Genomic DNA, 16,853 nt, shown 5'->3' with positions numbered 1-16,853 from the left:
GCTTCAGTATAACTTTTTCCAGATGTCAGAGCTCCCTATAATCATCATTGATTTTAGTTTGGGTCAACAAGCAACATAAATATCAGTAAAACCTTACTATCACTGAGAGTCTTTAACTACTTGGAAACACTTCAGATGTCTAGGTTAGGAAGACAAACAACTTGAAGGCATTCAGAGAAAAAATAGTTATCTATACTCCTCACAGGAAGAAAGTCCTGGAGGAATTAAAAAAAAGAAGTCTCAGTTTATCGAACAAGATACATGAGACAGAGTGAAAGTACTTACAGTGGCACACTATCCAAAAAGGTGGTTTTTAATAAAATTGGGAAAGGGTGTGCTGCATTCCCACAGAAATGGTATGTTCACAGATGTTATCCAAGTTTAGGAAAACAAAACTGTCCACATTTTTGATGAAGGAAAAAATGCTGCTTTGAGCATTTGATGGAAGACAGCTAGAGGAAATCAATATTATTGTGGCTCCAACCAGTGATACAAGAGGCCAGGAACTGTCAACATTTTACTTATAAATCTGTCTTTCAGGAGAGTCTAAATAAGCTTTAAATGACTATACTTGGGACCATAATTTGGATTGTGAGATCCCTGGAAACAAAACTGCATCTGGCAGCTTACAAAATTCCAGTCTAGAGAGACCGTGAGAGCGGAAGAGGGATAATTTTTAGTGGCTAAAGGTATCTATCTTGTTTGTGCTGCTAATCAGTGATCAGAAACCCAACAGGATGTTTGGAATCAGTGCTGATGAACACCCAGAAGTCTGTGTGCACATTTAGCCATCTCCTCCAGCATTTTCTTCTTAAATATACAGCTGCCACACAACACAGGCTGTCTTGTGATATATCTGGAGCTCACTCTTCCAGAGACATCCTGGACAAAACTCAGCAAGAACCACAGCAGGAAAAGAAAGATTCACAAACAGTCTTGATTTTTAGAAAATAATTATTTCATGCCCAAGCTTAAAACTAAGCTACATCTAAAACACAATTATTGTAATAGTTTAATGAACCAATTCATTAGGCTTAAAGGGTATTACTTAAACCAAACCATATGTGCAGTTTTCCTTTCCTGAGCCAGTCCCCCAAAAGTTCCTACCTACCCCAGAGCTGTAAATTTAATGAGAGACAGAAAGCAAGTAAAATGAGAAATGGAGTCATAGAACAGGTCTGATTTAGCAGATTTTTCATTTAATGGACTGAGTATACCAGTTTCCATCCACTGCTCCTGCCTCATTTTTCAGTGGCCCTGGCCCTCTCACACACTTGTAGCACATTCCAGCTATTTGCTTCTACAGCTTCCTTCCACACTTCAACTTACATAGCTGTAAAAATGAAAAAAAAAGTCAGTGGTGAAGTTCATTAATGTTTCTCTTTACCAGGCTAATTAAGTGTTGGGCAGAACAGCAATGGGTCCTGGTGCAAAACCCACCACGTTCTACCCTTTCAGTAACTCATCCATATGTTTTTCTGCTCTACAGTTTGTTGAACTTCTCCCCTCGGAATTTTACTTTCTTGCTATTTCTGCTTCAGTTTATACCATGTACCTCTTCTTCTTCCTCAGTCTTCCTTTCAGCTGCAAAACCCCTAAAGCAAACCACCTTACCTGCACTCTAGGGAAATACCCATCACAGGTCATTGGCTCTCCCCTGTTTCACCAGATTTTACAAGCTCTTTCCCACAAATCTGCTCTTAATCTGTGCAGCACAATTGGCAAAATCTGGACCCAAGAATAGCCTCATCACACAGAAGCTGTTTTTTACTGTGCATTCCTGCAACACTGCACACAACTGGTATCCTTTGCACATTAGCCTATTAAAAATGCCTTACCCCATCAATTATGTCCCAAACCTACTAGTTCAACAAATTATATAAATCTCTTGTATTTTAATTAGCTTGTTAGCTAGATCTTTTAGGAAGATGGTCTCTTAAACTCCTAGGCTCACCACAGAATTATTTTGTGAACCAAATCTATATAACAGTATCTGAGAGAAACTTTGAAACAAAATATTACAAGAGAAACTGCAGTTGGTGAGAGACCAATAAACACACTGTAAATTCTGAGGGTTTTCACAAGAAGCACTGAGTGGTGAATGACTATTCCAGAAATGGAAAAATAGAGAGTGTCTTGACATCCGAATAGGGTGACCAGGCAGTGGTCCAACAAACAAATCAGAAGTGGAAAGAGAAAAAAATGTCTTTTTGGATCCAAATAGTTTCAAAAATGAAAACAGTGATTAAAAAACAAGAATTAAAACATGGGAAGCTGAAGTCTATTCCCATATTTTATTGCACCACTTGAAAGAAAGCTAAATGCAGGCTCTGTCCTGATGAGAAACAACATCCTCTGTTTTTCTGCCAATTTTAGATAAGACTCACTGTCAAAAATGGGGTTTAAAATAGGATGGGATTAAATCAGTGCACAGACAGAGAGGTCATGCTACTCCTTCTTCCCTCTAAATGCAGAGGGGAGTTTCCTAACCTGTGCGCTCTAGAGGTGGCAGAGCAGGCAGATAAGGTTCTCCCCTCAGCTCTTCCCCACACCACTGTGCAAAGTCCACAAGGGCAGCTGCTGTAACACTGACAAGAGCTGAATGCTACTGCCCTTGGCAGTGGAAGGCAGGAAAACCCCTGAAGGAATAACCTGCAGCAGCCCTGTGCCCTGCAGGCACTGGCAATGCAGTCCACACTCGAGCACTCAGAAAACGTCTCTGGCACATCACCCTTCTGGGACATGTTGAGGGCTTAGGGCAGAAACCCAACTACTACTAGTTTGGAGAGCTGTTCAGTGTCAGAACACCTGGATTAAACTCAAGGAACACAAAATGATCCTGAAGCTATGAGGGGAGATAAGGCCCTTGTGTGCAAGTGCCATCAGAGAAAAGTTTGGTACCCTCAGGTCTCCAATCCCTTCAGCTGTGCCTCAGAAACTCCTCCTGTAACTCCAGCAGAGAAGAAGGATGACAAACAGCTACCATTTCTTTAAAGGCAGCACAGCTTCCACCCACACTCCCAACTATACTGCACACTCAAGCACAGAAAATGCAGAATGGTGGCTGAAGGTCTCCAAATCCATCATCAGTGATTGATCCCTACCTGCTGGACTCACCAGCCTGTACCCAACTCTGACCTCTTCAACTACCTAATCCAAGTCTCCATACTGCAAACACAGTGGGATTTGGTTGAGGAACAACTACAGTGACAGTAAATGGCAAAACTGCATTACTAAATTTTCTTTTACATAATAGCCTTTCATGACTCTAAACAAATCATTGGGTGCTTTTAAGTGTCCCCTGATGTGGGCCAGAAAACATTTTTTTCTTCTCTTTGAAGAAGACTGAGTTTCCAAACATGACTTCAGCCATATTTGTGATGGACATACAGTGATAGACATTAAAAAATGTCACTCAAGGTGAAAATTTTCTAAGTGTTTTTGAGGACAATCAAGACCAGTAGGTTATTAACACAAAGAGGATTTGAAATAAACTCCTCCAACATTTCTCCCTTTCAAAATCAAATCAAATCATTGAATGTTTAAGAACAAAAGAATTCCAAGTTTTTTCTCAGCTTCATTTTGCTGAAAATCAACACAAGCAATGCACAGGGTCTGTATCATCAGGATTTCTCTTTCTAATGAAAAAAAAATTGCAATCAAAGCTCCCCAGTTGTCCTAGAAATTTAGGAAAAAAAGACTAGAAATGTTCCTGTTGTCTTTGTCTCTCAGTTGAGGAAATGATAGGCTCTATAAACTGCATAAGACAGATGAACAGATAGGCAAGCCGATGCTCACAGCTTTAAAGACATCTCCAAAAAGTAGTCCTGGAATTCTGAAGGGGATTTTCACAGCTTGTCTGTAGTTCTGACTGGTTCCTCAGTTGGAAAACAAATATATAATTGCCTCATATACTCTTCAAAAAAAAAAAAGTCCAGTCATAATTTTAAAGAGTGTTGATCACAGTTTATTTTTAGATCTGACAAACCACAGAAACATCTCCAAAAATATTCTAAAGAAGGAGTGACCTTTCCAGCTTGGAAAGCAGAGTTGTTTTAAAAACATCCTCCAAGCTATGGTGCAGGCTAAACAAATCTGCAAGACCCCTTGACTGCCTGCCCAAAGGTCTTCCATATTCACCTATACATTGTTTTATAAAGGCTTCTCACTTAGGCTAGCAAAGGTAGTCTTAACTATCAGCTGAAGCTCAGAGTCACCTCCTGAGGAGGAGAGCACTGCTCTGGAGACAGAAAAGGCTGCTTGTGGGAACGTGGGCTGCAGGGGTGAGGAGTGACAGCAGCTTCACATCTGTGCTAGAGGAGATACAGCTCAGTGAAGGCACAAGCAAAATGAGGAAAGGTAGTGAAAAGGCACTGAGAAAATGATGGGATTTTCCTCAGGAAAAGAGAAAGCTTCCAAAATGAAGAGGGATTTGATGCACAAATGATGTAAAAGTAAGTGAATACTTTGCAAGGTGCACAGGGCAGAGGCAGGCAAGGAAGAGTTTAACCCCTCATGCTCTGGGGATGACATGTTACAGCTGGTCAGGCAGAATGTCACCACTGCCCCATGGTCAATCTGCTGAAGCTATCCACAGATGGGTACTGTATGCTGGCTAACAATTATCTCATCCCCTACACTTATTCACAAATTCAAAATTTCCTTCCAAGCAAGAGCAATCATTAGGCAAGAGGATCACCCTGGGTCTATTTTCATCAGAAGTATCTCAGCATCAACTCTTCATAAAAATTCTGGACACTTTACTCTCTTAACCTTGTGAGATTTTTTTTTTCTCTCCAGCTTTTTTGTTATTCCCACCTTAGTTCTCTCCAAAACTCTAAGGCATTTGTTCACTTAGTCCAGGATTATCAAATATGTTTTAAGTCCTGCAACAGTTCCTGTTTAGCTTTCTCAGTAAATATCTGTAGAAGAGAATTTCTTGATACCTGGTTGCGTTTTTTTTTTTTTTTTGTTTTTTTTTTTTAATGATTAAATAATGAGGATGTACTGTTCTGTGTTGGCCTGAAGCAAAAGCAGGAAAAATTAAGGAATTTTGAGTAAAAACATAGCTTTGGCAAGATTTGCTTTGGTGACCTTCAAGAAATAAGAATTAGACACCTCATCTATTCAACTAATTTGACTTGAAATACAGCATGTGTGTTTTTCTTGATGCAATTATATAATAAAATGTCAAAAGTGCATATGGAATCAGTTCTGGACACAATGTAAAACCAAGCAGGAACAAACCTGAGACCTCCAGCAGCAGAAACACACATCTATACCTTTTCAACAAGAAATGATGCAATTACACTACAGTAACTCTGCTGTCCATTTATCCTAAACTGTGATGAAGAGTCAAAACAGAAGGGTTTAAGTGAAAGTGTTGGACTCAAAAAAGATTTCTGCAATTTCCCTCAGACTTATTTACTCTCTTTTTCTTTTCTTTCCTGGAAAGAATAAAGTTTTGAAAATGGAAACCCCATAGAAACTGGAATTAACCATGTAATGCTGGTTTTGTTCTTGGTTTTGTCTTTGTACACATATTGATTCTTCAAATGTTACAAACACACATCATGTCCAGAATTAATATCTTGACACTGTGCTTTGTAAAAGCACTCTAACAGGGTCTAGGTATTGTGACACTGTGACGCTGACTCAGATCAGTGTTCTCCAAGGTTTTGTTATTGCAAAAGTCCAGGTGAGTGCAGTAAACTTAAAAGTTCCTCTGAATGTATTTAATTGTATTGTTTTCTGTTTGTATTTTTATGTTTGGTTAACTTCCTGAATTTGCAACAACCACTCTAATTAAAAACAAGAAACTTGAGGTTAAGGCACAAGTTTGGAAAAATATATATGTATTTTTGTAATCTTAGATGTTTACTGTTGAGCAAAACCAGCCTTACATTCCTTGAGAATTTCATTATACTTAACAAAGTTCCATTCAAACTGAGGCACATTACCTCCCAAAAGCATAAACAAATTCCGTATGTCTTATTTGGAAATTGGACCGATAATTCTCCCTTTTTTGTGTCTGTTAAGAACAAGGCTGTGGAGCAAGCACTGAATCTATCAATGTGCTAACCATAAGGAATGTGGATTTTGCCCAGGCTCCTTTTGATTATAGTTCAAAAGTCCAGGAATCACTGATATACAAAATGCACCAAAAAATGTTTCCCAAAGAATGGTTATCCTTCCCAAACTATTTTCACCATTAAAACCAAAAGCAAAGACATATCTGCCATATTCTCCTCTTCATTTTAAAACAACACACTTAGCACCCCAATGCAGCTTGCTGCTGAGTGCAACAGGGCAAGAGGAAGCAGGGACTGGCTCCCAAAGGTGTGGAGAAGAGGAGCACCCATGCTGTGCTGCAGACACCTCTCTCTTCTTCTGGCAAATGAGTTTTCCCATGGTTGAACTGGCCTGAGCTCTGTTTCTTGGTGGTGAAATGCTGGGAAGGCAGTGGGAAGGAAGCTGCCAAGCCCACCTCACCCTTGGCTGGTTCACCCACACCACTCTCCTCACACACCGATTTCTCCACTTCCTCCGTTCCACCCCACTCCACCGCAGCCCTTCCCACACAAACACATGTGCACCTTTCTCTTCAGCCCTGTTTAGCCTTTCCCACTCAGGACCTTGGCTGGCTTTCTCTGGGGACAGGCTCAAATACGGCACATAGGTGGGAAGCTAACAGGAGGGGTAAGTCCCTTTCCACCTTCTTGTTACACTGAGCTACTTCAAAATCCAAGCCTACTCCTTCACCTCCTGCTCCTCCAACCCCATCTCTGCCCACATGCCTCCTCTGCAAAACTGCACCAAACCCAGTGGCAGGGCAGGAGGGTGGCTGACAGCCACACTGCTGCTTCAGACTGTGCCCTGCAAGAGGAGTTGTGGTCACACCAGGGACAAGAGGTTAACCCCACAGGCGTGAGGATCGCATCCTGCCTATATAGAACCCACACAGCCCAGCTGCTCATCCTGAAGCAGACAGGGTGCATTTTACCAACGCTAACAGCCCCACAAAAACAACCCTTTGCTATCAAGTTAGCAAAACTTTTCCTCGCTGTGTCCTCTGCCTTGCCTCTGCCTAGCATTTTTTCTTCATTAGCCAACAGCCCCAATGTGGGAAAAGCCTTTTGTCAGACAGGCAGGGATTTTGCAAGCACTTTACAACTCCCACATGTCATCTTCCCTCCTAAGGCAGGAAAACAATTCAGTCACATTCTCCTTACATCTGGACAGAAAAGTTGGTAGGAATGAATAAGAAAACCAGCGTGGTTTTGCAAAGCAGAGAAACATTCAGTTTGTTCGAGCTGTAGAAACCCTCCAGCTCCTTTCTCCAACCAGCCTTGTCATTCCTAGAACACCCACTCCTCTTTTGCCCTTGCTTTTCTCCCCGTGAGAGACTGGCCAGGGTACACACAAACACAGCACTTGCCTCGGTGGCTTTTTGGGCAGCACAGTCCTTTCCAAACTTCTACTCCCCCCTGTGGCAGCTTGATGGCAGAAAAGAAATAGAAAGTGCACTTCCCAAGTCCTGCACTCCACTGTCACTCTTTGCAAGCCGTTTCTCAAGAAAAATAAAGATATGTGAAGGTGAGGTATCACTGAATTTAAGAAGGTAAAATGCAAAAATTGTTCCCACGGAATTTGAAAATCAACCCTCTGTATCTTGTGAGTGACAGAAGGAGAAAAGCTAGTTCATGTTTTTAAAACTCACCTGAAATTTTTATTACAAAGTTTGTAACTCACAGAGGAACACTGTTAGGACAGATTTAAGGTTTTCAAATACCTTGCAAAGCTTGGGCAATACAAAAAGGCAGTTGATGAACTGTCTTTTCATCCCATGTCATAATTGAATCTTTAATAATCATACAGATCTACCATGCTATTAAGGTTAGGCTTTTCCACAAGATCCATCATGGATAACTTCCTCACAAGAAATGCACCTCAAATAACTTCTTAGGCTCAATCTTCACAAAAACCCCATTGTCCAAAGTGGTCAAAACAAACACCATACAGTAAAAACCTGACCTTGATTTCTATTTAAAACCCTTTAATAAAAGGGTTATAAATGGAGTAATATGTTCAGAAACACTTGCTGTTAGTGAGAGTCCCACTACTTTTACATCATGCTTATTACTTAAAAGCCACGCATCAATAAGACATCTGTAGCAACATGGTTGTAAACTCTAGACTTGAGACCATTGATGCTTAAAACAACTAGGTTTCCTCAATTAGTACCTGCAGGAAATCAAAATATTTTAAACATGTCCCCACTTCCCTAAAAATGCACATTTCTATCTGCTTTTCCCTTCTCCATGTGAAAAATGGTCTGACAGAGAATTTCCCACCAACAGCAGTGGGATCAGCAGTCTAAGATGTTTTTCAGACCTGGCCCAGTAGTTGCTAAATTTCACACACATCTGTGGGTCAATAAGGAAGCCACCTTGGCTGTTGTAGGTTACATCCTAGTTTCCCTGTCTGCGTCACTCGTACAGATGTATTTACACAGGTCGCATACCACACATCACTTGCTGAAAAAACAGACAGCCAAGCTGGCAGCTGAACCATGGGGAACAGAGATCAAAATCTATGATTTTTTTTTCCTGAAAAATCATAGAATCTCTAAAATCCGGTGCAGATGCACTGAGGACATTGTGTTCCTTTGCAGGTCAGCCGATGCACTGTGCTTATGAAGTCCTCCAGAGACATTACAGACCTACACAATAAGCCAACTCCTCCACTTCCTCTGGAAGGACTGTGTAAACAGAAAAGCCCACTACACCAAGGTCAGTGAACTGAGGTTGCATCAAAAATGGGGAAGACTTTTCTCTTTTCTTTTCTCCCCAAGGAAACCACTCTGTCACCCACACATGTAAAAGCATTGACCCTATCCTATCAGACAACATGGCAAATATATCCCACAGGATTCTCCCCAGGCCTCTACTCCACAGCAGCTACAATATCAATTAAGAGATCACATAGTTTATGGCAAAGCAAACTGCATTTCTTAAGGGAAGTCCCTAATTGGGTCAAATGTTAATTAAACACTGATGTCTCAGCTTGGGGGGGAAAAACCCACAAACCCTCAACACTTACACTGATGGTTCCTGAAAGAAGCAGGTTGTAAAACTGAAAACAGTATCACATGCATTGTAGACTAAGCAGATCTGATTCATTCCTGCCCACCTAATCCACGACAGAGTGGGAGGAAGTGTTCGCCCAGCTGTTTTCCACGTGGTTCCTCTAAGAATCTCAAAAGGATTTCTGGTGTATGTTTTGAGTCAATCCCTGGCCACATTTCCTCTCCAGCGAGCAACACTAGCTTTTTATGAATTGTTAACCATTTATGGGACAATTGTCAAAGGAGTTGTTAGTGACTCACTGCAGTCCTACACTAGTTGACTTATTACAGCAAGAGGTTGCAAACCTCAGTCAAATCTGAGAAACAAGCAACTGAAAGCTCTCCTTCCTTACTCACCTTTGCAAGCCGTGGAAGGGCTCTACACTTCCCCAGCAAAGCCCAGGACACAGCCAGCCGCCTCACAGAAGTAGTGAATGCTGCTCCTACAGTGCTTCTGAGACCAGATCTGTGGCAAACTTTTCAGAATAAAATAAGATGAACTGAATCTGAGGCTCAGTAGGTAAAGGACATCTCGCTTCACAGTACTCATAATCTCACTTTCACACAAACAGTTTTACATGTGCTTTGAATACCCATTTAGATTATTCTACTTCCAGTAATCACTTTGCTGGTTTAAGACTATACACATTCACAAAAACTCCAGTTACTTTTTAAGAATAAAATCAATTGCTTAAAGCAGCATTCTCAAGGACTCTAGAAGTGACAAAATATTTGCATGTTAACACATACAGAATGACATTACAGAAAACAAAACTCAGGTCCACTAATGAGAATCACATCTGATGATTTTGCTTTGCCCAATGGACTTGGGCTTTTCAAGTCACAGTATTCTGATGGTCAACAGGGCATTTAGTGAACAACCCAACCAATGCTAGCAGAGAATCTGAACCAGTATTTTGAGGAATTTGGACCAGGTCCACCATTTCAGCAGCAAACATTTCCATAGACCCTACACCATCCACTGCTCCTCCCTGCCTTCTTATTCTGGTTCACTTTGGAGAAGAGCTAATGGCTCTCATTAGTAAGATTAGCTGACACGAATTGTCATGGCTCCAAGGTGAAAGGCTTTGTACCACTCTAATAAACTACTACTAAACATGGATAAGTTGTGTGACAGATCCTGGGAAATGTGGTCCTTTCTTTGCCTTTGTTGATTCATGAGATCACACATCTCCCCAGAGAAGGATGAGTAAAAGTTCAGCAAGTGGTCTACTTCAGAGCCCTTTCTATGCCTACAGATACATAGAATAAGCTACCAGATGAATTCTAAGAAAGAGAAATACCAGGCAACCACATTCATGATGGAATCAATCTCTTTATTTTTATTCTGTGTCTATTTCTGAGCTAGCAGAGTAAGTCTTTCTTGGAATCTGCATTTTAAGCAAAAGCCTACTAACGTAACTTTAACCAGACCGCTCAGAATTTTGAGATGTATTTATTACAATTTTAAAGAAATATCCTGGTGAGCATTTTGGGAAAGGAACTAATTGGCACACTAACCCTGAGGCAAGCCAGAAATGTCTGAAGCCAGCTCCAAGCCTATCGTGATGATAAACAGCTCAGGGTCCAGATGTCCATATATGGCAAGACTTCCTATAAGACTGACAGTACTGTATGTGCATTGCGTATGGTTCTTGGATCAGATTCACATTCCTCGGGTATGTTTCTCTGGGAGCTTTTGATTTCCGCTTTGAGGGCTGGCTCAGACCTCCAATTGCTCTTATAAAAAAATATCTGTGACTGAAAGTTGAAAATGTGCAAGATTCTTTCTTTAAGTACACAAACACTCCAAGTCTAGCCACTTTCCTGTAGTCTTGCCAGGTTTTCACTATGTCTGATACCTGATCAAGTGACTTTTTGGGGGGAAGCAGGAAAAAAAAAAAAAAGAAGGAAAAACACAAGACAGGAATGTAGCAATCCACACCTGTAGATTTTACAAGACTTCACCAACTGAAGCTGATGTAGACACACACATCCCGTATATAGCTGTGTAAACAAGTCTGCAAGGCTGGTGTAGTGAATTCCTAGTTTCAGCAGAAAAAATATACTATCTTAAAAGCATGTGCTGTATAAACACCTGCATGGAAGTCAAAATTAGTGCATTTTAACCATTTTATGCATCAATACCAAGATGTACTTGTCCAACCTGTGGCATACTCAAGAGGCACCTGGATGTGGCATCCAGGGATTTGGTTTAGGGGTGATTATGCTGGGGTCACATTGCTGGCTGGACTAAATGATCTTGAAGGTCTCTTCCAACCTTGAGGATTCCGTGATTGTCATCAGAAGGGACAAGCTGAAGACTGATGGAGTCTGCAAGAACTGCCTTTGCTTCCAAGTTCCCTCTGCCCCTGTGCTTACACACACACACACCAATGAGGTACCCATTGTGACACATCTAGCCGTGGAAACCAAGAGGACCAAAAGGCACTCCTGTGGACTCTGATTCTTACCTACCAGCATGTGCTGATACAACTTGTAATTTAGTGGGCTAATGCCTGATCCACAGTGGTGCAAGACCAGAATTAGTTCTGAATTCAATTAACTATTCAAGCCGTTTTTCTCAGGGCAGCAAGTGTATGGGGCTTGCTGTACTTGGCCTGCAGTGGGAGGACTTAGGACAGATTTATCCTTTAATTTTGGATTTCCTGGTTTTCTGGTAGTTTGTTACTTTTAAACATACTTTTTCTGTCAGTGAGATCCTTAGGTTTTGTTTAATAAAATTGTATCTCTGAAAAAACCTCTTACATGGAAAGTTATAAAACATGTCTAGAGCTTCTCTCTCTCTCTCTGATGTTCTCCTACCATATTTAGGCATTTAAAAAAGGCATTCTGTTTACCTGGTTACATTTGCATTTTGGTATGCATGTCATACATAGTTTGGTACACATACTATTTACCCAGCACTGAGGCCACTGGAGTCCTTCAAGTAAACACAGATTTTAGGAGACCTCATGGTTTTGGGAACATATATTATTTACCATAACTCTTCTTCTGGGATTCATTTTTTCTTTCAAAGCCAATCTCATTTCTTTTAAGGGAGAATTTCAAGTAGAAGAAATGACATCCAAATTACTTTACCAGACACAGTCCAATGCTGGCAGAATGTAAGTAGCAGTTTTACAGCACAATGGTCCTATGGGGCGTTACCTGGAAGACCTTCTTTTCCCTTCGTGAATCCTGTTTTATTGCTGCATGATAGCATGGAAGTATGCCTAGATATGGAGGGATGGAAAAAGTGGGGAGCTAGGGAGAATGGCAGAGGGGGAAAGCCTGCACACAAAAGATGAGATCTCTTAAGGTAACTACCAGATTTTAGATTGCTTAATGTGTTGCATTAAGCTGGTCTCCCTTACTAAACACTAACATACTTCCACAGGTCAAAAGCCAAAACATTGGCATTCCTTGCGTTAAAGCGGAGGTCAAACAACATGACATCACTGAATATTCAAATCAGACACAGGAGGCGGGGGAAGAGCCATCCTCCCAGATAAAAAAAAGAAAAAAAAAAAAGCAACAACAATCATAGCAGTTATCTGCAATGACTTAATACAAGCCACAATGCTTAGGTCCTGGGTTCAGTCAAATACAAACCACAGTGTTAAGGTTTTGGCTGAGTGAGGTGGCACGCCATTCTCTTCTTGTTGTAATCCTGGGACGGACCATCAGCAAGGTTGGAAGCAGGGATGTGCGAGGAACGTGTTGCTCAGAAATGACAGCTGCACACAGGCAGTGGGAAAATAATAGCCACTTCTTCCATGCTTCAGACTCCACTCGCTGTGCCAAGTATTTCAGAGTAAATAGGCACTCTCTCTATTCATAGAGAGCATCTATTAGGAAAGGAACACATTACAAATATTCAGTATGATTCAGTGGTACACAGAGTCAATTTATACCCGGTAGTGTAATTATACCTTTTTTCGGTGGTACCAAAGCGCCGGGACCGTTCGCCGCCGGACACCGGGTACCCCGCGGCACCCCCGATCCACCGCCCCGCGTCCCCTGTGCCCGGGGGAGGGACGAGGGCCGAGCGGGCAGCACAGGGGAAGGGAAACAGCGGATTCCCCCGAACGCCCCTGGCAACCGCCCCGCCGCCCCCCTCGCCCCTTCCCGCCGGACCCGCTGCCCGCCTCGAAATAACGCGCTGCCGGGGGCGGGGGGCGGCCGGCAGCTCCGGGGACTCACATTTAAAACACATCAGGACGGAAAATAAAAAGCCGCGCTGGGGGGGTGAGAGCGTGCGCTGGGGGGGCGCAGCCGGAGGAATGCGGGATCAGGGGTCAGGGCCGCTCCGGGGCGGCGGCGGCGGCGCGGGGCGGGGCGGGCGGCGCGGCGCGGCGCGCAGGAATGCGCGGAATGTCGCTGTTTGTCCGCGGCCCCATTCAGCCCATTGGCGAGCCCGCGCCGCCGCCGCCTATAAAGGCGCGTCCGTGCCGGCACTCGGCAGTCACACAGCCACTCTCCCGCCGCACTCGGACGGAGCGGAGCGGAGCGGAGGAGAGCGGAGCCGCGCAGCACGCAGCAGCCTCCCCCCGGCACAGCGCCCGCCGCAGCCCCGTCCGCGCCGCCGAGGCGATCAGCCCTGCGGGAAGCTCTTCGCTCACCTCGGCTCCCCTCGCCGCCCGGCAGCCCGACGCCGCCGCCTCGCCGCCCAGCAGCCGCTGACCGCCGCAGGATGCTCCGCAGCACCTTCGCCCCGTGGGCCGTAGCCCTGCTGCTCGCCCTCCTCAGCCCGGTAAGCGCTGCCGCCCGCCGCGCCGCCGCGCTGCCCCCTCCGGGCGCTCCGGCCGCGGCTCTGACGGCCCCTCTCTCTCTCTCTCTCTCTCTCTGTGTCCCCCCGGCACTCGCAGGAGGCTCAGGGCCAGGAGTGCAGCGGGCAGTGCCAGTGCGGAACGGGGCCGAGCCCCACCTGCCCCGCCGGCGTCTCCCTGGTGCTCGACGGCTGCGGCTGCTGCCGCGTGTGCGCCAAGCAGCTGGGCGAGCTCTGCACCGAGCGCGACCCCTGCGACCACCACAAGGGGCTCTTCTGCGATTTCGGCTCCCCCGCCAACCGCAGGATCGGCGTCTGCACCGGTGAGTGGGGCCCGGGGCTGCCGCCCTCCGCGGGGCCGGGAACGGGGAGCGAGGGCAGTGGGAACCTCCGAGCCGCCCGCCCGCCCGACTGACGCTCTGCCTCCTGCCCCTCGCAGCTCGGGACGGCGCCCCGTGCGTGTTCAGCGGCATGGTGTACCGCAGCGGAGAGTCCTTCCAGAGCAGCTGCAAGTACCAGTGCACCTGCCTGGACGGCGCGGTGGGCTGCGTGCCCCTGTGCAGCATGGACGTGCGCCTGCCCAGCCCCGACTGCCCCCACCCGCGCCGGGTGAAGCTGCCTGGAAAGTGCTGCGAGGAGTGGGTCTGCGATGAGGCCAAGGAGCAGACTGCCGTGGGACCTGCGCTTGCCGGTGAGTGGGGGGCTCTCTGCAGATGGCAGCCGGGGGAGGGGGGCACCCTGCGTGGAGGCTGAAGGCAGTGGGCTGGGTGGACGCAGGGCAGAGGCTGGAGGGCTGCAGTTACTGGAATCACCCCACAGAGTTAGTGTAGCTGCCTAGATTCCTCAGGAAAAGGATGGAGCATTTAGAGGGCTGAGGTCAGGCAGTGGTCTCATTTTGGTTTTGTGTCTCCTGCAGCTTACAGACTGGAAGACACTTATGGTCCAGACCCAACAATGATGCGTGCCAACTGCCTGGTGCAGACCACAGAATGGAGTGCTTGCTCCAAGACCTGTGGCATGGGTATCTCTACCAGGGTCACCAATGATAATGCCTTCTGCAGACTGGAGAAACAGAGTAGGCTCTGCATGGTCAGACCTTGTGAAGCAGACCTGGAGGAGAACATCAAGGTAAATACTATTATGTTTATGTATGCTGCACCAGGTTGCTTCCATCCAATGACCAGAAGTGCAGTCTAACAGGTAGTCAGTTTCAAGTGGTTTGAAATTTTAGTTTTACCCTAGTGGTGATCACTGTTTACAATTAAATGTCCTTAGTTTTCTCTCATGCTGTATTATGGCACCATATAAGACAATCTTGCCTAATGATAACACAATAAGGATTAGCATGTCTGCTTGCCATTAATTTGCAAGCCCAGTGTGCCTTGTTAAAGCCTGCCTTCTAAACACCTTGTATTCACTTCTATCCTAACAGAAAGGCAAAAAGTGCATTCGCACCCCCAAAATCTCCAAGCCCGTCAAGTTTGAGCTGTCTGGCTGCACCAGCGTGAAGACCTACAGAGCTAAGTTCTGTGGTGTTTGCACTGATGGGCGCTGCTGCACACCCCACAGAACAGCCACCCTCCCCGTGGAGTTCAAGTGCCCTGATGGGGAGATCATGAAAAGGAAAATGATGTTCATCAAGACCTGCGCGTGCCACTACAACTGCCCTGGAGACAATGACATCTTTGAGTCTCTGTACTACAGAAAGATGTATGGAGACATGGCGTAAAGCCAGAAGGAGACGCTAAGTACATTCTCAACTTGAACTGATTTGCATCTCATTTTGTAAACATGATTCAATAGCACAAGGTATTTAAATCAGTTTTATTTTTAATTTCAACAAACTGCTCCATGTGACTTAAGGCAATTTTTCTACTGACCCCAAATGGTGGTTTGAAGAAGAACGTAAAACGGACAGTGGGACCACAGCAAGACACAGCTTCAGAACTTGTTGTTCCTGAGGTGGTGTGGTGGGGTTAAGGGAAACAGGCAGGAAAAGCAGATTCAAGCAAATGTTCCCTTAATGTGGTACAGTGTGCTTCATCTAGTAGTGCAATTGAGAAGAGACCATTAGCATGTTTGCTGGTGCTTGGCTTAGAGACAGCAACAGCTGGAATGCAAACACCCAGCAAAGTGCTAAGCAGAAGGTGTTCTGTTAGTCAGGACAGTAATGTTTCAGCTCTGACACACTGATTCAGATGGCTTGGCCAACAAGAATCAGAATCATGTCAATTAGACTGGACAGCTTGTGGCAGTTAATTTACCTGTAACAAGCTACTTTTTATGAATATTGTAAATACTGTGTGTATATATATTTGTACAGTTATCTAAATTAATTTAAAGTTTTGTGCTTTTGTTTAATGCTTTGAAAGTTCAATGATAGCCTTCTTTTTTGGAACAAGATAGGTAAGATTTAAAGCTTGTTTGACAATGCATTCAAAGCATGAAATAGATACTCTAGTGGAAATTGTTCAGATAGGGCCAAATGGTGAGTCGAGGTCAAGACAAAGCTGAGGTGCCAGTAATGTTATAAAGCATTTATCTGGCAAAATGTGTTTACTTAGTACTTTATAAGACAAGTGGCTTTAAGAGAAATGGCTGTACTATAGCTCATCAGTCTTTCCACTTGAGCATTTGTTTCTTTCTTTGACAATGGCTCTTTTTGGACAGTTTATTTGTTGAGAAGTGTGACCAAAAGTTACATGTTTGCACCTTTTTAGTTGAAAATAAAGTATTTATATTTTTTATATAAAAGGCTTGGTATTTCATTTACCTTTAGTCTCCACTATTCCTTTCCATATTTCTAAAGGGGGGTTGCCTTTGCACTAGGTGAAAATCAAGTAATGTGTGGTGGGTTCTTTCTCCAGAAGCACATATGCTTAGGAATAAGCTGATGATTTACTTACTCTGTTACTAGTGAACCAACTGTATTTAGAATGGAGGGAAGGGCCAGAC

At 44.3% G+C, this 16,853-nt stretch overlaps 1 protein-coding gene and 1 long non-coding RNA gene across 2 annotated transcripts; one reads left to right on the top strand and one right to left on the bottom strand.

Annotated features, from left to right (window-relative positions):
- Nucleotides 1–1,180: 1,180 nt before the first annotated feature.
- On the bottom strand, nucleotides 1,181–13,447 carry LOC130251476 (uncharacterized). The gene is made up of 3 exons (XR_008840159.1): nucleotides 13,063–13,447; nucleotides 9,485–12,978; nucleotides 1,181–1,333 (listed from the first exon to the last, which is right to left on the bottom strand). It is a non-coding gene; the product is annotated as an uncharacterized LOC130251476 (long non-coding RNA).
- Nucleotides 13,448–13,474: 27 nt separating this feature from the next.
- On the top strand, nucleotides 13,475–16,652 carry CCN2 (cellular communication network factor 2). The gene is made up of 5 exons (XM_056488117.1): nucleotides 13,475–13,883; nucleotides 13,999–14,221; nucleotides 14,338–14,589; nucleotides 14,815–15,026; nucleotides 15,331–16,652. Exons 1-5 carry the CDS (start codon nucleotides 13,824–13,826, stop codon nucleotides 15,625–15,627), a joined length of 1,044 nt encoding a protein of 347 aa, XP_056344092.1. The 5' UTR covers nucleotides 13,475–13,823; the 3' UTR covers nucleotides 15,628–16,652.
- Nucleotides 16,653–16,853: the final 201 nt, after the last annotated feature.

Source organism: Oenanthe melanoleuca, chromosome 3, assembly GCF_029582105.1.
Source record: "Oenanthe melanoleuca isolate GR-GAL-2019-014 chromosome 3, OMel1.0, whole genome shotgun sequence".
NCBI lineage: Eukaryota > Metazoa > Chordata > Aves > Passeriformes > Muscicapidae > Oenanthe > Oenanthe melanoleuca.
This window is presented reverse-complemented; position numbering and strand designations above follow the sequence as displayed.

Coding starts and splice junctions, on each gene's coding strand:
- CCN2 (XM_056488117.1), top strand. CDS start 13,824: ATGCTCCGCAGCACCTTCGCCCCGTGGGCCGTAGCCCTGCTGCTCGCC. Junction 13,884..13,998: donor TGCTCGCCCTCCTCAGCCCG/GTAAGCGCTGCC, acceptor CGGCACTCGCAG/GAGGCTCAGGGCCAGGAGTG. Junction 15,027..15,330: donor ACCTGGAGGAGAACATCAAG/GTAAATACTATT, acceptor CTATCCTAACAG/AAAGGCAAAAAGTGCATTCG.